Raw genomic sequence first — 21,377 nt, 5'->3', positions numbered from 1 at the left:
TTTGTGACGAGGGTAACAAACCTCAACACGTTGTGTACAACCTCCTCCAAATCCCCCCATGATGCACCACTCGGCAGTTTCCACCAGCCAGAGCGATGCAACACGACATAATTAACTATGAACATTCTTTGTAATTACCTGAGTTTACTTTGATTCTTTGGTATTGTGACGGTCGACTGGCAGACGAGACAAACGCACTTCGAAAATGACATCGTGAAAAAAAAGTCCACCTCCCATTTCCTCATGAAAGTGACACGTCTTCGTCTTCTCACTTGGTACAGCTCCCCCACTCATTTTTGGGGGGGCTTCAAATTTGCGCTAACTCGCTGACTAGCTTGTTAGCTTTGCCACACTTGTTGTTGGCGCGTGTGCAGCGACCTGAAGGTCAGAAAGATTCAGCCGTCATCTGACGCTGCGTTCGATTGTACTCGTAATTCGGAAAGGTAAATCAGTTTCATTACACCAGCGTCTATTTTTTTTCTAATGTCATGCGATCTACTATTACTACCTTTGCGATCGACCGGTAGATCGCCATCGACGTATTGAGCACCCCTGCTGTAAACGCTTCCACCTGCAGAGCACTTTTCATCTGCTTGAGTCGCCCCACTGCACTTTGCGTTGTTCATCACACTGTCCTGTCCTGTCCTGTCCTGTCCTGTCGTCCTGTGTCCCGCCAGCGAGATCGACAGGAAGCTGCAGGCGGTGAACGTCCTCATGTCTCCAGAGACGAGCAGCCCGACATTCAGACGCCTCCAAAGCGACGACAGCGTCTTGGTGGTGAGCCCCAGTCCGGAGTCTCCTGGTGCGTCGGCCTCCGCAGTCCGAGAGATTCCTCTGAAGATCCGCTGCAGGACGGACGTCCACAAGATCCCCGTGCTGTCGGTAAACCTCAACCCTCATTCACCGCCGCTGCTCTGGTCCTCAGTCGCGTGTCACCTTTTTTAAGTGACGTGTTGCCGTGGCGACGGCGAGACGAAGCGGGGAAGCTCGGTATTCCCACGATGAGACGTTTTTGTTTCACGTATTTCTTCCTCCGTAGTCGATGAGTCTCAGCGTGGCGGTGGACAAGCTGTCGGTCATCCTGAAGGTCCCGCCTCCTCGCCTCCTGCTGCTCATGAACGACGTGGAGCTGCCAACGCACGCCACCGTCCAGGAGCTCGGCCTCGGCATCGCTGACATCATCGGTCAGTCACATGACGTGTGTGTGGGTGGGTGGGGGGGGGGGGGGGTACGACTTTATGAACAGGAAACACTGTGAGAAGTTGAGTGGGGATTCGTCGTGGGGCTGGACTCTTGTTGACTTGAAGGTTTATCTGTGCAGAGTGTGTCGTCATGACAACGGAGGTTAAAGATGGCGGCGGCGGCAACATCACTGTGAGGCTGCAAAGCAATGACAAAAACTTGTCTCAGGAGTTCTCCCTACACAGAGTGCGTGGCTCCACCCGTTTGTTTGTTTGTTTGTTTGTTCGTTCGTTCCTAATCTGCTCTGTCTGTTGCAGAACGAGCCGTTCGGCTCCGTCTTCGCTCGGTTCCGGTCGCAGCTTCCTGTCACAGCTCAGAAAAAAGTCTGTTTCCATTTCGACGGCAGGAAACTGACGGAGCAGCAGAGCCCTGCTCAGCTGGACATGGAGGACGGGGACATCATCGAAGTCTGGACCTGAGCTACTGTGTGCAGAGCTGACGCTAGCAGAGCTACTGCTAGCAGCGCTAACGCTAGCAGAGCGAAGGTTGCAGCACAGCGACGAGGCGTTCCTCTACCTCAGTGTTTCAGTTTGCTTTTTCTACGCCACAACAAAATGTTAACATACAGGGAATAGTTTCCACCTGAAGAGTCAGCTCTGCCCCTACAGGCCGACACAGGAACTACAGCCACATCGTTTCCAACCTGAGCATTATGTCATTTCACAGTTGTTCTTTTAGTTTGTCTCTAACAAACGTTTTTTTTTCTTCCTGTTTGTTTCACCCCCTTGGGGAAGTTAAATTTTAATTGTATATAAAGTTGGAAAAAATTAAAATAGTTTAAAGTTCAGTGCCGATCATTTGTTCGTTCAGTGTCAACTTTTCTCCGTCAACCTGAGAGGTAATTGTTACTCCATCAACCTCAGACGCAACGAGGTGTGGGAGTATCTTGGGTCTTATTCAGAACTGATAGTGATGGAGGAGTGGTGGAGAACTGATGGAGCAGTGATAGGACATTGATGGAGGACTGATGGAGCAGTTGAGCAGTGATGGAGGACTGACGGAGGAGTGATAGAACATTGATGGAGGACTGATGAAACAGTGGAGCAGTGATGGAGGAGTGATAGAACATTGATGGAGGACTGATGGAACAGTGGAGCAGTGATGGAGGAGTGATAGAACATTGATGGAGCACTGGTGGAACAGTGGAGGACTGACGGAGGAGTGCCTTTTGCTGTTGCACTGCCACTGCCATTGGTCCTTCATTGCCGCTGTAATTTTCTTCTCTATGACGCAATCAGAATCCCGTCAGGCTGACCGGGACCAAGTCACTCAAATAGTACTCTTTCTCTTTCCCTCTCCTTTTTCTTTCTCTCCTTTTTTCTTTCTCTCTCCGAAAACCAAAAATAGTCATGTGATGTGTATACGGGAAGCGAGGCGGATCATGTGATTTGTATACCGGAAGTGACGCAGGTCATGTGAGCGGAAGTGCGCTCAGAGCTGTGATGGCTGTCCGGTGACTAGTCAGTCTGTCACCTAGTAAATCTGAACCCGGTTCTTCTGAGCCGAACTCTGCTGGACCCGCGGATTCCTGAAGCTTCCGGATGGCGCGAGACCCGCGGCCGTAACCGCGCGAGTCGTTAAGCTCGTTCACCGGAAGATCTGCGTCACCGTCACAGGTAAACAACAACACGGAGGGAAACAATAACGCAACAACACTGATTTAAACCACACAGAGGGGGAAAAAAAGCACAACTACACCAAACAGAAAGACAGATGGTCTGATTTCAAAATGCAATAAAACTGAATCCTTCATAGGTTTACACCCAATTTCACTTCAGCGCAATACTAGGCATACTCCTTTGTTACTACAAGAAATATGAAAGAATATTACTGTATAAATTTGGAGAAAAGTACTCTTAAACTTGGATGTGTTGATCGAAAATGATGGTCTCATCTATATTCAAATTGCAATAAAATGGAATCCTTAATAGGTTTATGCCTGATTCCACTTCAGGCAGTACTAGACATACTCCTTTACTACTACAAGCAGCATCAAAGAAAATCACTGTAGGAATTTGGAGAAAAGTACTCTTAAACTTAGAGCAAAGTAACGAAAATAATGGTCTATTGCCTGTTTTCAAAATGCAATTAAATGGAATCCTTCATAGGTTTATGCCTAATTTCACCTCAGAGCAATACTGACTACACTCATTTGATACTGCAAGCAATATCAAAGAATATTACTGTAGGAAATTCGAGAAAAGTACTTTTAAACTTGGATCTGTTGGTCGAAAATAATGTTCTATCGCCCGTTTTCAAAATGGAATAAAAAGGAATCCTTTATAGGTTTATGCCTGATTCCACTTCACGGCAATACTAGACATACTCCTTTACTACTACAAGTAGTATCAAAGAATATTACTGTAGACATTTGGAGAAAAGTACTAAGTGGAATCAGGCATAAACCTATGAAGGATTCCTTTTTATTGTTATTTGAAAACAGACGAGACACCATTATTTTTGTTAATTTGCTCCAAGTTTAAAAGTACTTTTCTCCAAATGTCTACAGTAATATTCTTTGATATTGCTTGCAGTATCAAATGAGTGTAGTTAGTATTGCTCTGAGGTGAAATTAGGCATAAACCTATGAAGGATTCCATTTAATTGCATTTTGAAAACAGGCCATCTGTCTTTCTGTCGTTTCCTTCCAGCATTGAGGCCGTACGCTGTCTTGTGTTTTACCGTAAAGGCGTTAATAAAAGCGCAGTTAAAATTGAGTGCCGGCTCACTTGACGGCTGTGAAATAACACAGAGGGAAACAACAACAGAGGGAAACAATAACACAACTACACAAAGGAATACAACAACAACACAGAGGGAAACAATAACACAACTACACAGAGGAAAACAACAACACAGTGGGAAACAACAACACAGAGAAACAATTACACAGAGGAAAACAACAACAACAACACAGTGGGAAACAACAACACAGATGTAAACTACACTCAGGAAAACAACACAGAGGGAACCAATAACACAACTACAAACAGGAAAACAACAACACAGATGTAAACTACACTGAGGAAAACAACACAACTCTTGTGGGGGGTCACCAGCAGAAAACCTTTGGGGGGGGGGGGGGGGGGGTTTCAGCCATCTTGAAAGTGACAAAGGAGAAAAGGCCAAAACAAGGCAGAAGCGTTGTGATATTGAACATGATGATTGCCGTCTCCTCCCCCAGCGTCAGCCATGTCTGCGGTGGACGTGACGTCAGACACGGCGCCGTTCTTCTCCTCCGACAGTGAGGCGGACGGCCCCGAAGACCACCGCACCACGCCGACCCCCGGCGAGGAGGCAGAGCCTGCAGAGTCGGCCAGCGGTGTGTCCAACGTCCGGGCACTGCTCACCGTCTTCATCCTCTGCTACATCAACCTGCTCAACTACATGGACAGGTTTACCGTGGCAGGTAGGGGGCGCCACACCGGGATCAGCTGTTTAGCTGTCTGCTCCGGGGGGGGGGGGTTCTAGAAAGCAGCTTTATGTGAAAACTCAGAGTATGTTCACCCTGAAATGAGTTTGCCATTCCACAACGAGAACTCAAACTCTGAGTCAGTCACTATGGTAACAGACCCTGAACTGAACCTGCTGGCTGTCACCATGGTAACAGACTGAACTGAACCTGCTGGCTATCACCACGGTAACAGACTGAAGTGAACCTGCGGGCCGTCACCATGGTAACAGACTGAACTGAACCTGCTAGCTGTCACCATGGTAACAGACTGAACTGAACCTGCTGGCTGTCACCATGGTAACAGACCCTGAACTGAACGTGCTGGTTGTCACCATGGTAACAGACTCAACTGAACCTGCTTGTTGTCACCATGGTAGCAGATTGTGAACTGAGCCTGCTGGCCATCACCATGGTAACAGACCCTGAATTGACACTGCTGGTTGTCACCATGGTAACAGACTGAACTGAACCTGCTGGCCGTCACCATGGTAACAGACCCTGAACTGAGACTGCTGGCCGTCACCATGGTAACAGACCATGGACTGAACCTGCTGGCTGTCACAAGGAAGTCAATGTGCAATGTGATACTGGGCCCTGTGCCTGAACGCCTCGCGTACATCTAAGTGTGTAGTTGTGTTGACGTAAACCAGACTCTCTCCACCAGGTGTTCTTCCCGACATCGAGAATTACTTTGGGATCGATGATGGAAAGTCCGGATTACTGCAAACAGGTGAAAGATACTGTAGTTATCCTCTACTCTGCAGTAAATGGCCCTGTTAGTGATGAAGTTACTTTAGTAGTCCTCCTCTCCTTCAGTCTTCATCTGCAGCTACATGTTCCTGGCTCCGTTCTTCGGTTACCTTGGTGACAGATACAACAGGAAGTACATCATGAGCGTTGGCATCGCGTTCTGGTCGGCGGTGACGCTGGCGAGCTCCTTTACCCCCCGAGAGGTGAGTAACTTCACTTCCTGTAGTCTGTTTCTTCACTTCCTGTAGTCTGTTTCTTCACTCCTTGTAGTCTGTTTCTTCACTTCCTGTAGTCTGTTTCTGTTTCTTCACTCCTTGTAGTCTGTTTCTTCACTTCCTGTAGTCTGTTTCTGTTCCTTCGCTCCTTGTAGTCTGTTTCTTCACTTCCTGTAGTCTGTTTTTTCACTTTCTGTAGTCTGTTCCTTCACTCCTTGTAGTCTGTTTCTTCACTTCCTGTAGTCTGTTTCTTCACGCCTTGTAGTCTGTTTCTTCACTCCTTGTAGTCTGTTTCTTCACTTCCTGTAGTCTGTTTCTTCACTTCCTGTAGTCTGTTTCTTCACTTCCTGTAGTCTGTTTCTTCACTTCCTGTAGTCTGTTTCTTCACTTCCTGTAGTCTGTTTCTGTTCCTTCGCTCCTTGTAGTCTGTTTCTTCACTTCCTGTAGTCTGTTTCTTCACTTCCTGTAGTCTGTTTCTTCACTTCCTGTAGTCTGTTTCTGTTCCTTCACTCCTTGTAGTCTGTTTCTTCACTTCCTGTAGTCTGTTTCTTCACTTCCTGTAGTCTGTTTCTTCACTCCTTGTAGTCTGTTCCTTCACTCCTTGTAGTCTGTTTCTTCACTTCCTCTAGTCTGTTTCTTCACTTTCTGTAGTCTGTTTCTGTTTCTTCACTCCTTGTAGTCTGTTTCTTCACTTCCTGTCGTCGCCCAGACTGTTTCTTCAGGTTCCACCACGAGGCAACTTCTCTCCCAAACCTCTTTATCATCACTAATCTGCCTTTAATACTGTGACGGGTCGAAGTAACTGATTACTGTGCTCTCACTACTTCAGTAATGTAGTGCGGCAAAGTACTTTGAGTGCTTTACTTTTCAACATGTGACCTGCTGCAGTCCTTTAACAATCAGCAGTGGAAGTGAAGAGTTGAGAGGTCGAGGAGGTCAACCTGTGGTGATGCGCATGGACCTGTGACGTTGCAGCGGAGCATGGACCTGTGACGTTGCAGTGGCGCATGGACCTGTGACGCTGCAGCGGCGCATGGACCTGTGACGCTGCAGCGGCGCATGGACCTGTGATGACGCTGCAGCGGAGCATGGACCTGTGACGTTGCAGCGGCGCATGGACCTGTGATGACGCTGCAGCGGAGCATTGACCTGTGATGCTGCAGCGGAGCATTGACCTGTGATGCTGCAGCGGAGCATTGACCTGTGATGATGCTGCAGCGGAGCATTGACCTGTGATGATGCTGCAGCGGAGCATGGACCTGTGATGCTGCAGCAGAGCATTGACCTATGGTGATGCGTTGCAGCACTTCTGGGCCCTGCTGCTGACTCGGGGGCTGGTCGGCGTGGGCGAGGCCAGTTACTCCACCATCGCTCCCACCATCATCGCCGACCTCTACGTGAGGGGCAAGAGGACCAACATGCTCTCCATCTTCTACTTCGCCATTCCTGTCGGCAGGTAGCGCCACAAGCATTCATCCATCCATCCATTCATCCGTCATGCTTTCACCCCTCCAGCACTGACCCTCACCCTGTCACGCCATGTGTTTCCCCTTGGTCAGTGGTCTGGGCTACATCGTGGGATCTCAAGTCAGTAACCTGACGACAGACTGGCACTACGCCCTCAGGGTGAGTCTGACCCGCTGGACGTCTTGTTTGCCTCCGCCCTGCGCTGACTCCGCCCTGCGCTGACTCGCCGGCTCCCCCTACAGGTGACGCCGGCGTTGGGTGCGGTCGCCGTGCCGCTGCTCCTCTTCGTGGTCCAGGAGCCGAAGAGAGGAGCGGTGGAGGCTCGGCCGGAGCACCACCTCCACCGGACCAGCTGGCTGAAAGACCTGCAGGCCCTCAGCAGGAAGTAGGTCTCCGGCGTAAGCGCCTGCGGGCGCTGCTTCACCTGCTGCCCACACCTGCTGCTAACACCTGTCCTCTCCACAGCTGCAGCTTCCTGTTGTCCACGCTGGGCTTCACCGCCGTCGCCTTCGTCACCGGCTCTCTGGCTCTGTGGGCGCCGACCTTCCTGCTCCGGGCCGCCATCTTCACCAAGGAGAGACCGCCCTGCACCGAGGGACACTGCGCCTCCTCCGAGAGGTAACACACCTGAGAGTGGAGTTTAGACAGGTAACACACCTGAGAGTGGAGTTTAGACAGGTAACACACCTGAGAGTGGAGTTTAGACAGGTAACACACCCGAGTGGAGTTTAGACAGGTAACACACCTGAGAGTGGAGTTTAGACATGTAACACACCTGAGTGGAGTTTAGACAGGTAACACACCTGAGAGTGGAGTTTAGACAGGTAACACACCTGAGAGGAGTTTAGACAGGTAACACACCTGAGAGGAGTTTAGACAGGTAACACACCTGAGTGGAGTTTAGACAGGTAACACACCTGAGAGTGGAGTTTAGACAGGTAACACACCTGAGAGTGGAGTTTAGACAGGTAACACACCCGAGTGGAGTTTAGACAGGTAACACACCTGAGAGTGGAGTTTAGACAGGTAACACACCTGAGGGGAGTTTAGACAGGTAACACACCTGAGTGGAGTTTAGACAGGTAACACACCTGAGAGTGGAGTTTAGACAGGTAACACACCTGAGTGGAGTTTAGACAGGTAACACACCTGAGAGTGGAGTTTAGACAGGTAACACACCTGAGAGTGGAGTTTAGACAGGTAACACACCTGAGTGGAGTTTAGACAGGTAACACACCTGAGAGTGGAGTTTAGACAGGTAACACACCCGAGTGGAGTTTAGACAGGTAACACACCTGAGAGTGGAGTTTAGACAGGTAACACACCTGAGGGGAGTTTAGACAGGTAACACACCTGAGTGGAGTTTAGACAGGTAACACACCTGAGAGTGGAGTTTAGACAGGTAACACACCTGAGAGTGGAGTTTAGACAGGTAACACACCCGAGTGGAGTTTAGACAGGTAACACACCTGAGAGTGGAGTTTAGACAGGTAACACACCTGAGAGGAGTTTAGACAGGTAACACACCTGAGTGGAGTTTAGACAGGTAACACACCTGAGAGTGGAGTTTAGACAGGTAACACACCTGAGAGTGGAGTTTAGACAGGTAACACACCTGAGTGGAGTTTAGACAGGTAACACACCTGAGAGTGGAGTTTAGACAGGTAACACACCCGAGTGGAGTTTAGACAGGTAACACACCTGAGAGTGGAGTTTAGACAGGTAACACACCTGAGGGGAGTTTAGACAGGTAACACACCTGAGTGGAGTTTAGACAGGTAACACACCTGAGAGTGGAGTTTAGACAGGTAACACACCTGAGAGTGGAGTTTAGACAGGTAACACACCCGAGTGGAGTTTAGACAGGTAACACACCTGAGAGTGGAGTTTAGACAGGTAACACACCTGAGAGGAGTTTAGACAGGTAACACACCTGAGTGGAGTTTAGACAGGTAACACACCTGAGAGTGGAGTTTAGACAGGTAACACACCTGAGAGTGGAGTTTAGACAGGTAACACACCTGAGAGGAGTTTAGACAGGTAACACACCTGGGTGGAGTTTAGACAGGTAACACACCTGAGAGTGGAGTTTAGACATGTAGCACACCTGAGAGTGGAGTTTAGACAGGTAACACACCTGAGAGTGGAGTTTAGACAGGTAACACACCTGGGTGGAGTTTAGACAGGTAACACACCTGAGAGTGGAGTTTAGACAGGTAACACACCTGGGTGGAGTTTAGACGGGTAACACACCTGAGAGTGGAGTTTAGACATGTAACACACCTGAGAGTGGAGTTTAGACAGGTAACACACCTGAGAGTGTTGAGCCTGTTTCTCAGTGTGTGCGTGTCTCTGAGTTGCCATAGCAACATGACCTGTTGTCTCCCCCGACAGCCTGATCTTTGGCGCCATCACCTGCGTGACCGGCGTGCTGGGTGTCTTCAGTGGCGTCCAGGTGAGCCGGCGGCTCCGGAACAAGACGCCGCGCGCCGACCCGCTGGTCTGCGCCGCCGGCCTGCTGCTCTCGGCGCCCTTCCTCTACCTCGCCATCGTGTTCGCCGAGCTCAGCACCGTCGCCACATACGTGAGTCCTCGGCCTGTTTCGCAAGTACTCTATTACTCTGCTGGCGGAGTAACTTGTGCAGGTTACACACCAGGTTCTCCAGCAGGTTCAGTCAGCAGCAGAGGTCAGGGGTCAACCTGGTCACGTGACCCTGAGCTGCACGTCTGCAGGGGTGGAGACGCTTTACCAGTACAAGTACAAGTACAGAGGAGCACACAGGAGAACACGAATGAAGTGAAGAAGTGCATTTGATTTCTAGAACTTTTCAGAAAAACCAACTGTGATGAAAGATCATCCAACATGGTTCACAGCTGGAGGGAAGTTGGTTCACGGTTGAGGGGAAGTTGGGTCACAGCCGGGGGGGGAGGGGTTGGGTCACAGCAGGACGGGAAATTGGTTCACAACCGGGGGGAAGTTGGTTCACAGCTGGGTGGAAGTTGGTTTGCAGCTGGAAGGAAGTTGGTTCACAGCTGGGGGAAAGTTGGTTCACAGCTGGAGAGAAGTTGGTTCACAGCTGGAGGGGAAGTTGGGTCAGAGCTGGAGGGGAAGTTGGGTCACAGCTGGAGGGGAAGTTGGGTCACAGCTGGAGGGGAAGTTGGGTCACAGCTGGAGGGGAAGTTGGGTCACAGCTGATCATAAGTTGGGTCACAGCTGGATTGCAGCTGAACAGAAGTTGGATTGCAGCTGACAGGAGTTGGTTTGCAGTCCAGTGGAAGTTGGTTCACAGCTGGTAGGATGTTGGTTCACAGCTCGTCTCCTGTGTCTTCAGGCCTTCATCTTCCTGGGAGAAACCTTCCTGTCCATGAACTGGGCCATTGTGGCCGACATCCTCCTGGTGAGAAACCTCCTCCACCCCCCTCTCTTCCTCCATGTTGGACCACGCGGCGTCGGAGGACCGCCTCCTCTCTTACTCTGCGGTTTCTCACTTCTTGTTTTGCAGTACGTGGTCGTTCCCACTCGCCGCGCCACCGCCGAGTCGCTTCAGATCGTGGTGTCTCACCTGCTGGGCGACGCCGGGAGTCCGTACCTCATCGGAGTGGTACGTCACACGACACACACGGAGAACCCCGACAGGAAGTGATGTTTGAGCATGGCGTTCTGAGCGCCGCGGAACGCCGCAGCCTTTTTCAGAGGATGCATTTCAAAGGTCCGTGTCGTTCGCCAGGTGTCGGACTCTCTGAGGAGGAACGACTCCTTCATGTGGCAGTTCAGGTCCCTGCAGCTCTCCCTGCTGCTCTGCGCCTTCGTGGCCGTTGTGGGCGGAGCCTTCTTCCTCGCCACCGCCCTCTTCATTGAGAGCGACCGCGACCGCGCCGAGAAGCACGTTGCCACAGGTGAGACGAGCGCTCGCTGCGGGTGAGCCGCGGGTCGGTGAACGCTTTGGTAGCCTGCCGCAAATGCTACACCGATCAGGAAGCTAATGCTAATTAGCTCATTGTACACCGTGCCGACGTCTGATGTCTTGTTTCCAGATGATGAGCCGATCGTCGTACCGAAGAGCGGCCGCTCCACCCGGGTACCGGTTTCCAGCGTCCTGATTTGATGGAGGCGAGCTTCACTTCCTCCCTGGTTTTATTTGGAGGATGAGCGGACCGCTGAGCGGACCGCTAGCATACCGTCTGCTAGCAGACGGTATGCCAACGGTTAGCTGCGATGGACAATTATTTTTATACTGCTTTTTTTTTTTTTTTAACATTAATGGTTTAAAGAAACGGCCCTGACTTGATGGTCTGCTGAGGATCAGAGGTGTTCTGCCCCCTGGTGGTGGAATGACACGGCTCACAGGGTTTACCTTTCTTCTTTATCAGTTTTAAAGATCAGATTTAATCTAATCTGGATTTTATCAAGTCTTTTAAATCAACGCTAAGTTTGTTTCTGGCTTTTCTTTCAGGTTTGACGATTTTAAACTTTATCAGAAGTTTTATTTTGTTCTAGTATTAAAAGCTGCTGATGACAACTTCCTTTGTGTGTGTGTGTGTGTGTGTGTGTGTGTGTGTGTGTGTGTGTGTGTGTGTGTGTGTGTGTGTGTGTGTGTGTGGGTGTGGGTGTGGGTGGGTGTGTCATGCTGGTTGTCCACACCGGCTCTGAGGTTCTTCATGTGATATTGAACGTGACTGGTTTCATCCTGACGCTCTGCAGAGTCGTCTGCACTCTGCTGTGGTTTCCTGTTTGAAGGTGGGAGGATGTGCAGACGGTTGCAGCGGCGTTGCCATGGCGCCGCCGCGGCCCGCCGCCGCCACCGCTCTGATTGGCTGGAGGAGGGAGCTGCTGGTTGATGCTTCCTGCGGGTTTCAGTCGGCGAACGCCTCTGAGCTCCTCAGGGTCTTTGACTCGTTCTCACGCCGATCGCTCCCTGAAGAGGTCAGAGGTCAGGGTCTGGGTGGAGGGAGGACTGGGCTCGGCTGGTGATTGGGTGCGGCGAGGAGAGGAGGAGACGAGAACATGGCCGCCGTCGGGTTCACGAGGGCCAGATGAGACGAGGAGCCGAAGCTTCGTTGGTTCCGCTGCTCAGATTGCCGTTCGTCCGCAGGTGAAGGTGAGTCGTCACATGCAGCGGCACAGGAGTGGACCGAACTCGCCGCTGCACTCGCCGTCCACTTCCTGTGACGGGGGGGGGGGGGGGGTCGGCACAGGAAGTGGATGGAGCTCGCCGCTGGACTCGCCATGACACATCCAACTGTGAGCTCATCAAATGCTCCCATTCAACACTTTTTGTCTTCCTGCTGAAACAATACTGGGACTGAAGTTCAAGCAAGTTTCACCTTGAAAACATCTTTAAGACGGCGTTTAGACTGGGCCTAGACTAGTTCCTGGTGATGTTTATGGTTGTCTGTGGGCCTAGACCAGTTTTTGGTTATGTTTAAGACTCAGTTTAGACTGGGCCGGAACTAGTACCTGGTGATGTTTAAGATTTAATTGAGACTGGGCCTAGACTAGCTCCTGGTGATGTTTAGAACTGAGTTTAACATGGCCAAGACTAGTTCCTGTTGATGTTTAGAACTGAGTTTAACATGGCCGAGACAGGCTCCGATGTTTAAGATCTAATTGAGACTGGGCCTAGACTAGATCCTTGTAATGTTTAAGATTTAATTGAGACTGGGCCTAGACTAGTTCCTGGTGATGTTTAAGATCTAATTGAGACTGGGCCTAGACTAGTTCCTGGTGATGTTTAAGATCTAATTGAGACTGGGCCTAGACTAGTTCCTGGTGATGTTTAAGATCTAATTGAGACTGGGCCTAGACTAGTTCCTGGTGATGTTTAAGATTTAATTGAGACTGGGCCCAGACTAGTTCCTGGTGATGTTTAAGATCTAATTGAGACTGGGCCTAGACTAGTTCCTGGTGATGTTTAAGATTTAATTGAGACTGGGCCCAGACTAGTTCCTGGTGATGTTTAAGATCTAATTGAGACTGGGCCTAGACTAGTTCCTGGTGATGTTTAAGATCTAATTGAGACTGGGCCCAGACTAGTTCCTGGTGATGTTTAAGATTTAATTGAGACTGGGCCTAGACTAGTTCCTGGTGATGTTTAAGATTTAATTGAGACTGGGCCCAGACTAGTTCCTGGTGATGTTTAAGATCTAATTGAGACTGGGCCTAGACTAGTTCCTGGTGATGTTTAAGATCTAATTGAGACTGGGCCCAGACTAGTTCCTGGTGATGTTTAAGATCTAATTGAGACTGGGCCTAGACTAGTTCCTGGTGATGTTTAAGATTTAATTGAGACTGGGCCCAGACTAGTTCCTGGTGATGTTTAAGATTTAATTGAGACTGGGCCTAGACTAGTTCCTGGTGATGTTTAAGATCTAATTGAGACTGGGCCTAGACTAGTTCCTGGTGATGTTTAAGATTTAATTGAGACTGGGCCCAGACTAGTTCCTGGTGATGTTTAAGATTTAATTGAGACTGGGCCTAGACTAGTTCCTATGTTTAAGACAGGTTGTCTCATTGATCATTTGCTTACTGTCTCACTTCCTGTCTCGCTGATTAGCTGCTTCCCAAATCAGCAGGAAGTCGCACACGACAGGAAGTGACACAAACTCAGCAAGAAGTGACAAACTGAGCAGGAAGTGACACAAACTCAGCAGGAAGTGAAACAACCTCAGCAGGAAGTGACACAAACTCAGCAGGAAGTGACACAAACTCAGCAGGAAGTGGCACAAACTCAGCAGAAAGTGACACAAACTCAGCAGGAAACTTAAATATGATGATAATAAAACAGGAGTGGATCTCTATCCACATGAGGTGTCAGTGAAGAGTCGATAAGGTGCTGACCTTTGACCCCTCTCAGGTGAACTATGGACTCCTCCTGGCTCCTGCAGCTGCTGTCTGCTGCCGTCCTGATGGCCACCGTCGTCCTGCTGGTGGTTTGTGTGAACTGCAGGAACGTCGGCCCGCTGGGTGAGGCGCGGAATCATTTCTCTCTGTGGTCTCCTCCCAAAGTCCCCCAGTCAGTCAACCTGATCAGAAATCAAAAGCAGATCACATCACGACTGTGACTCTGTTATCAGGGTGAAATGAGAACCGCTCTTCACGTCTTTAACTGTCGGAAAAGGCTGCAGTGAGTCCTGCCAGGAAGTCTTAACAGGAAGTCTTAACAGGAAGTCTAAACAGGAAGTCTTAACAGGAAGTCCTGACAGGAAGTCTTAACAAGAAGTCTTAACAGGAAGTCTAAACAGGAAGTCTTAACAGGAAGTCCTGACAGGAAGTCTTAACAAGAAGTCTTAACAGGAAGTCCTAACAGGAAAACAACAGGAGGACCAAGGGTACATCCGAAATGTCCCTCCTATCTCCTTATCTATGGCCTTCTCCCGAACCCTGGAAGTGTTTTGTGTAGCGGCCATGATAAAGGTTGTCTGAATTCTCAATAAGCAAAGGAAAAGTCTTGTAACACCTTTCCTAACTCTTTTAGGAAGCCTCCTAACACCTTTCCTTAACCCTGTGATGTCATCCAGGGGGTTAAGGTCCATAAGAAAGGAGGTAGGAGGGACATTTCAGACGTACCCTGGGGCTTTCTCAGTTTCCTACAGAACACCTGGTTCTCAGAGTGCTGCCCCCTGGAGGCTGCCAGGTTTTCTACCAGTAGAATGGAGGCGGAGCTTCCAGCTCTCAGGCTCCTCCCATGAGGAAGCAGGTCCAGGTTCAGTCGGGGGGGGGGGGGGTCTTCCAGGTGTTTCTCCTCCACATGACTCTCTTCTGTCTGTCCAGTTTCCATCCAACAGACTCCATCCTCAGAGGACTATGTCCCGTAAGTCTCCACCTCCACCACTACACCTCCACCACATCTCCACGTCTCCACCACCACATCTCGGTGATATTATAAGGCGCCTTCCTCCTCTAACATCAGATTATAGAGCATCTTCCTCCTCTAACACCAGATTATAGAGCATCTTCCTCCTCTAACACCAGATTATAGAGCATCTTCCTCCTCTAACACCAAATTGTAGAGCATCTTCCTCCTCTAACATCAGATTATAGAGCATCTTCCTCCTCTAACACCAGATTATAGAGCATCTTCCTCCTCTAACACCAGATTATAGAGCATCTTCCTCCTCTAACACCAAATTGTAGAGCATCTTCCTCCTCTTACATCAGATTATAGAGCATATTCCTCCTCCAACATCAGATTATAGAGCATCTTCCTCCTCTAACATCAGATTATAGAGCATCGTCCTCCTCTAACATCAGATTGTAGAGCATCTTCCTCCTCTAACATCAGATTATAGAGCATCTTCCTCCTCCAACACCAGATTATAGAGCATCTTCCTCCTCTAACATCAGATTATAGAGAATCTTCAGTTCATGTGTTCATGTTGAAAACTGCAGACTGAAAACGTCCTCTCTCTCTCTTCCTCATCAGGTCCACTAACTTCAGGATCGTCCCTTCATGTGAGTCTCAACCAACCAAACTGTTTGTTTGTTTGGCTGGTTGGTTAGTTAGCTGGTTGGTTGGTTGGTTGGTTGGTTGGTTGGTTGGTTTGATCAAATGTTTCCAGAAGCTGCAAAAAACATTTTTTAATTCAAATTAAATCAACCTTATTTATACAGCTTCAAACACAACACAGTAATTTTAGGCCTTTAAGTAGTGGAACATGCAGAACCAGACTCAGAGGAGGAGAACCTGCATAACCAGACTCAGAGGAGGAGAACCTGCAGTACCAGACTCAGAGGAGGAGAACCTACAGAACCAGAGTCAGAGGAGGAGAACCGACAGAACCAGACTCAGAGGAGGAGAACCTACAGAACCAGAGTCAGAGGAGGAGAACCTGCAGAACCAGACTCAGAGATGGAGAACCTGCAGAACCAGAGTCAGAGGAGGAGAACCTGCAGAACCAGACTCAGAGGAGGAGAACCTGCAGTACCAGACTCAGAGGAGGAGAACCTGCAGAACCAGAGTCAGAGGAGGAGAACCTGCAGAACCAGATTCCGAGGAGGAGAACCTACAGAACCAGAGTCAGAGGAGGAGAACCCACAGAACCAGATTCCGAGGAGGAGAACCTACAGAACCAGAGTCAGAGGAGGAGAACCCACAGAACCAGACTCAGAGGAGGAGAACCTACAGAACCAGACTCAGAGGAGGAGAACCTGCAGTACCAGACTCAGAGGAGGAGAACCTGCAGAACCAGACTCAGAGGAGGAGAACCTACAGAACCAGAGTCAGAGGAGGAGAACCTACAGAACCAGAGTCAGAGGAGGAGAACCTGCAGAACCAGACTCAGAGATGGAGAACCTGCAGAACCAGAGTCAGAGGAGGAGAACCTGCAGAACCAAACTCAGAGGAGGAGAACCTGCAGTACCAGACTCAGAGGAGGAGAACCCGCAGAACCAGAGTCAGAGGAGGAGAACCTGCAGAACCAGATTCCGAGGAGGAGAACCTACAGAACCAGAGTCAGAGGAGGAGAACCCACAGAACCAGATTCCGAGGAGGAGAACCTACAGAACCAGAGTCAGAGGAGGAGAACCCACAGAACCAGACTCAGAGGAGGAGAACCTACAGAACCAGACTCAGAGGAGGAGAACCTGCAGTACCAGACTCAGAGGAGGAGAACCCTCGAACACGATAAACTGGGATTGGCTCCAGCGCCCCACAACCCTGAACAGAATTAACTGGTGGAGAAGACGGATGATGGATGGATGATGGGTGGATGGATGTTTGTTGGATGAATGATGGATGGATGATGGGTGGATGGATGTTTGTTGGATGAATGATGGATGGATGATGGTTTCCATTTGTAAAAATAGGTGATTCATCTCAGCAGATGATAGTGACACACTGAGTGAGGATGATGATGATGATGAAGATGTGTGTTTGGTTGCAGTTCGTCCTCACACTGACCCAACCTCCATGAACTCCCTGGGCTCCAGCCTGCTGAGGCCTGTTGGCAGTGAGAGAAAGGAGAGTGGTGAGACGTTTCTACTTCCTGTTCCTGGTTGTGACTGATGTCTGTTGATGGTTTCTACTTCCTGTTCCTGGTTGTGACTGACGTCTGCTGATTGTTTCTACTTCCTGTTCCTGGTTGTGACTGACGTCTGTTGATAGTTTCTACTTCCTGTTCCTGGTTGTGACTGACGTCTGCTGATTGTTTCTACTTCCTGTTCCTGGTTGTGACTGACGTCTGCTGATGGTTTCTACTTCCTGTTCCTGGTTGTGACTGACGTCTGTTGATGGTTTCTACTTCCTGTTCCTTGTTGTGACTGACGTCTGTTGATGGTTTCTACTTCCTGTTGCTGGTTGTGACTGACGTCTGCTGATTGTTTCTACTTCCTGTTCCTGGTTGTGACTGATGTCTGTTGATGGTTTCTACTTCCTGTTCCTGGTTTTGACTGACGTCTGTTGATGGTTTCTACTTCCTGTTCCTGGTTGTGACTGACGTCTGTTGATGGTTTCTACTTCCTGTTCCTGGTTGTGACTGACGTGGTCTCCGTCCCTCTTGTCTCCAGACAGTAACTGCAGCTACGAGAATCCAGGTAAAACTTCACTTTCTGAGCACTGGATTTATAAACTATGATCAGAAATAACTTTATTGATAAAATTCTGACTGATTTATAAACTACTGATTTAACACTGTGGGAATGTGACGTTAACCATCGTTAACCATCAGTGTGTGAATGTGACGTTAACCATCAGTGTGTGAATGTGATGTTAACCATCATTAACCATCAGTGTGTGAATGTGACGTTAGCCATCGTGAACCATCAGTGTGTGAATGTGACGTTAACCATCAGTGTGTGAATGTGACGTTAACCATCGTTAACCATCAGAGTGTGAATGTGACGTTAACCATCGTTAACTATTAGTGTGTGAATGTGACGTTAGCCATCGTTAACCATCAGTGTGTGAATGTGACGTTAACCATCCTTAACATCAGTGTGTGAATGTGACGTTAACTATCAGTGTGTGAATGTGACGTTAACATTAACCATCAGTGTGTGAATGTGACATTAACCATCAGTGTGTGAATGTGACGTTAACCATCATTAACCATCAGTGTGTGAATGTGACGTTAAATGTCTTTAAACATCAGTGTGTGAATGTGACGTTAAACGTCTTTAAACATCAGTGTGTGAATGTGACGTTAACCGTCTTTAACCATCAGTGTGTGAATGTGACGTTAACCATTGTTAACCATCAGTGTGTGAATGTGACGTTAACCATCAATGTGTGAATGTGATGTTAACCATCGTTAACCATCAGTGTGTGAATGTGACCTTAACCATCAGTGTGTGAATGTGACGTTAACCATTGTTAACCATCAGTGTGTGAATGTGACGTTAACCATCAATGTGTGAATGTGATGTTAACCATCGTTAACCATCAGTGTGTGAATGTGACCTAACCATCAGTGTGTGAATGTGATGTTAACCATCAGTGTGTGAATGTGACGTTAACCATCATTAACCATCAGTGTGTGAATGTGATGTTAACCGTCTTTAACCATCGGTGTGTGAATGTGACGTTAACCATTGCTAACCATCAGTGTGTGACTGTGACGTTAACCATCGTTAACCACCAGTGTGTGAATGTAACGTTCCTGTGAAGCAGCTGAATCCCTGGACGGTGACCCCAGTGACCCCGGTGACCTCGACGACCCCGGGTACATGTACGTCTCCTCCGTCTGAGTCGATCTGCCAACTTAATGTTGCTGAGAAACTCAGCGTCTTTCTTCTTCTGTGGTTTGTGTAGAATGGTGCTGCCGGACGGAGAGGCTCCGCCCAATTTGAGCCGCGCCTCCACACCCAGCTCAGGTGAGCCACTCATTTCTCACCTTGAAGCTCCTTCATGTTTCCATGGAAACGCTCACATTTATGATGTAAATGTCTTGTTTCTCTCCAGATGCTCAACACAACTACGTCAACATTGGTAGGGTTGTTTCCTCCTCACTGGGTGTGCTGCAGGTTATTGATCTGATCAGACCCTGGTTATTGATCTGACCAGACTCTGGTTATTGATCTGATCAGAGTCTGGTTATTGATGTGATCAGGCTCTGGTTATTGATCTGATCAGAGTCTGGTTATTGATCTGATCAGACTCTGGTTATTGATGTGATCAGACTCTGGTTATTGATGTGATCAGGCTCTGGTTATTGATCTGATCAGGTTCTGGTTATTGATGTGATCAGACCCTGGTTATTGATGTGATCAGGCTCTGGTTATTGATCTGATCAGAGTCTGGTTATTGATGTGATCAGACTCTGGTTATTGATGTGATCAGACTGATTATTGATCGTTTGTCCTCAGAGGAGAATCCAGACTACGTCAACGTGGAGCCCGGCTCCTTCTCTGGTGAGAATCTCAGCACAACACCAGAGGAGACAAACATTCCCGAGGTGAAACAGTGAGACAGAAGCCAGAGCGAAGTTTTAAACGCTGTCAAAAACCTTGAAGATGAAAAACTTCTTCTCTTTCTTCAGAAGGAAAACGTTAGAAAAAAATAACTTAAAAACAAAAGCTGGAAAAGTGGTAAAAGAAGAAGGTTCAAAGTTAAAGGAATCCATCACCCATCATAATCCAACTTCATCCGTCTATAATCCACCATCATCTACCATCATCCATCAGCATCCAACCATCATCCATCTATAATCCACCATCATCCATCATCATCCAACCATCATCCACCATCTACCATCATCATCCAACCATCATCTACCATCATCCACCATCATCCAACCATCATCTAACATCATCCATCATCATCCAACCATCATCCACCATCATCTAACATCATCCAACCATCATCTACCATCATCCACCATCATCCACCATCATCTACGATCATCTACCATCATCTACCATCATCCACCATCATCCAACCATCATCCACCATCATCTAACATCATCCAACCATCATCTACCATCATCCATCTATAATCCAACCATCATCCACCATCATCCAACCATCATCCATCTATAATCCAACCATCATCCTCCACCATCATCCACCATCATCCATCATCATCCACCATCATCCATAATCATCCACCATCATCCAACCATCATCCAACCATCATCCACCATCATCTAACATCATCCAACCATCATCCAACCATCATCTACCATCATCCATCTATAATCCAACCATCATCATCCACCATCATCCAACCATCATCCATCTATAATCCAACCATCATCATCCACCATCATCCATCTATAATCCAACCATCATCCACCATCATCATCCATCTATAATCCACCATCATCATCCACCATCATCCATCTATAATCCACCATCATCCAACCATCATCCATCTATAATCCATCCATCATGAAATAGATGACACATCTGCTGTGATGTTGCTTTCAGAGGCGACGGCAGAATCTTCGGCTCAGAGTGACGAAGACGACAGTGACGACGATGAAGAGGGAAACTACGTGAATCAGCCAACAGTAAGTGAAGAAACTCCAGAAGATCCTGATTCAAACTACAAGTCAGCGTCACAACGTTTCCTCTCTTACAGATGATTCACGTTGAGCCCAGTGCATGATGGGACATCGACACCAGACAGCCCAGTGTTCTGAACCATTTGTCTCTCCAACGTTGTGCCGCAGCGGTTTGATCTGAATTTTACTGACAACTCCTGAGAATGTTTGTTTGTGTTGTTGCCACGGCTACCGCTGAATAATCTGACTGTGAAAACGAAATAAAAGTAAATAAAAAAGTCCAACTGGACTAATTTCATGTGACTGGACCACAGACAAGGTGGATGTTTCGTTGACTTCATCGCTACCTCCGTTTTCTATTGGAGTGCTGTCAAACCCTCATCACCGGGTGTACCCTTCTACGTCATGTCCTCAACCCCACCCTTTGTGTCCTTAACCCCACCTCTGATATCCTCAACCCCGCCTGTCATCTTCCTCACGGGACACCTACGACCACTTCGCACACGTCTTCGTCTTCTTTTTCTCTCAGACCTTGAATTATCAAGTTCCGTCGCTGCTTGTACCTCTGCAGCTCCGCCGTCTTTTCTCTCAACTCCCCCCCCCCCCCCTCGCAATCTGTGGCAATTCTTTTTCCATTGCTTTAATCTTGTCCTTCCAATCTCTTATCGGAGCCGCATTCATTTCCGCGGGTCGAGAGATATTCGCAATCATGATGGAGTTTCGTCGTCGCTGGAGTCTGAAATGACTCGGTTTCTCTCAGCGCCTCGTCTGGTCCACGACTCCTGCAGCTTTTATGTCCGGTGGCGGA

The 21,377-nt window shown here is 48.5% G+C and overlaps 3 protein-coding genes across 5 annotated transcripts in view; all 3 read left to right on the top strand.

The window, feature by feature from the left end:
- nfatc2ip (nuclear factor of activated T cells 2 interacting protein) overlaps positions 1 to 2,029 on the top strand; it is a 4,695-nt gene extending 2,666 nt beyond the window's left edge. The window contains exons 5-8 of one of the 2 annotated variants that reach the window (XM_080511623.1): positions 678 to 882; positions 1,040 to 1,184; positions 1,322 to 1,428; positions 1,542 to 2,029. In XM_080511623.1, the coding sequence (XP_080367749.1) occupies positions 678 to 882; positions 1,040 to 1,184; positions 1,322 to 1,428; positions 1,542 to 1,661 (577 nt within the window). In that variant the 3' untranslated portion in view covers positions 1,662 to 2,029. Of the gene's footprint in view, positions 1 to 677; positions 883 to 1,039; positions 1,185 to 1,321; positions 1,429 to 1,499 lie in introns of both variants that reach the window. The other variant, XM_080511622.1, reaches the window with a different exon arrangement.
- Positions 2,030 to 2,691: 662 nt separating this feature from the next.
- On the top strand, positions 2,692 to 11,652 carry spns1 (SPNS lysolipid transporter 1, lysophospholipid). Its single transcript, XM_080511621.1, has 13 exons — positions 2,692 to 2,858; positions 4,427 to 4,651; positions 5,361 to 5,426; positions 5,513 to 5,649; positions 6,966 to 7,117; positions 7,221 to 7,287; positions 7,371 to 7,513; positions 7,594 to 7,746; positions 9,523 to 9,712; positions 10,461 to 10,526; positions 10,632 to 10,730; positions 10,857 to 11,025; positions 11,164 to 11,652. Exons 2-13 carry the CDS (start codon positions 4,435 to 4,437, stop codon positions 11,232 to 11,234), a joined length of 1,530 nt encoding a protein of 509 aa, XP_080367747.1. The 5' UTR covers positions 2,692 to 2,858; positions 4,427 to 4,434; the 3' UTR covers positions 11,235 to 11,652.
- A 457-nt stretch (positions 11,653 to 12,109) lies between these two features.
- Positions 12,110 to 20,798, top strand: LOC308141453 (uncharacterized protein). Of its 2 annotated transcripts, none has more exons than XM_080511625.1 (12): positions 12,110 to 12,227; positions 13,983 to 14,092; positions 14,900 to 14,939; positions 15,552 to 15,580; positions 17,011 to 17,094; positions 17,633 to 17,659; positions 18,735 to 18,792; positions 18,876 to 18,937; positions 19,026 to 19,052; positions 19,430 to 19,474; positions 20,493 to 20,575; positions 20,647 to 20,798. In XM_080511625.1, the coding sequence occupies exons 2-12, from the start codon at positions 13,990 to 13,992 to the stop codon at positions 20,671 to 20,673; spliced, it is 585 nt and encodes a 194-aa protein (XP_080367751.1). In that variant the 5' UTR covers positions 12,110 to 12,227; positions 13,983 to 13,989; the 3' UTR covers positions 20,674 to 20,798. The 2 variants fall into 2 exon arrangements, with proteins under 2 accessions (XP_080367751.1, XP_080367750.1); XM_080511624.1 differs by having other exon boundaries at positions 18,732 to 18,792.
- Positions 20,799 to 21,377: the final 579 nt, after the last annotated feature.

Source organism: Blennius ocellaris (genome assembly GCF_963422515.1).
Source record: "Blennius ocellaris genome assembly, chromosome: 16".
Classification (NCBI taxonomy): Eukaryota; Metazoa; Chordata; class Actinopteri; order Blenniiformes; family Blenniidae; genus Blennius; species Blennius ocellaris.
The sequence above is the reverse complement of the archived record's forward strand: the minus strand, read 5'-3'. Positions and strand labels throughout refer to the sequence as shown.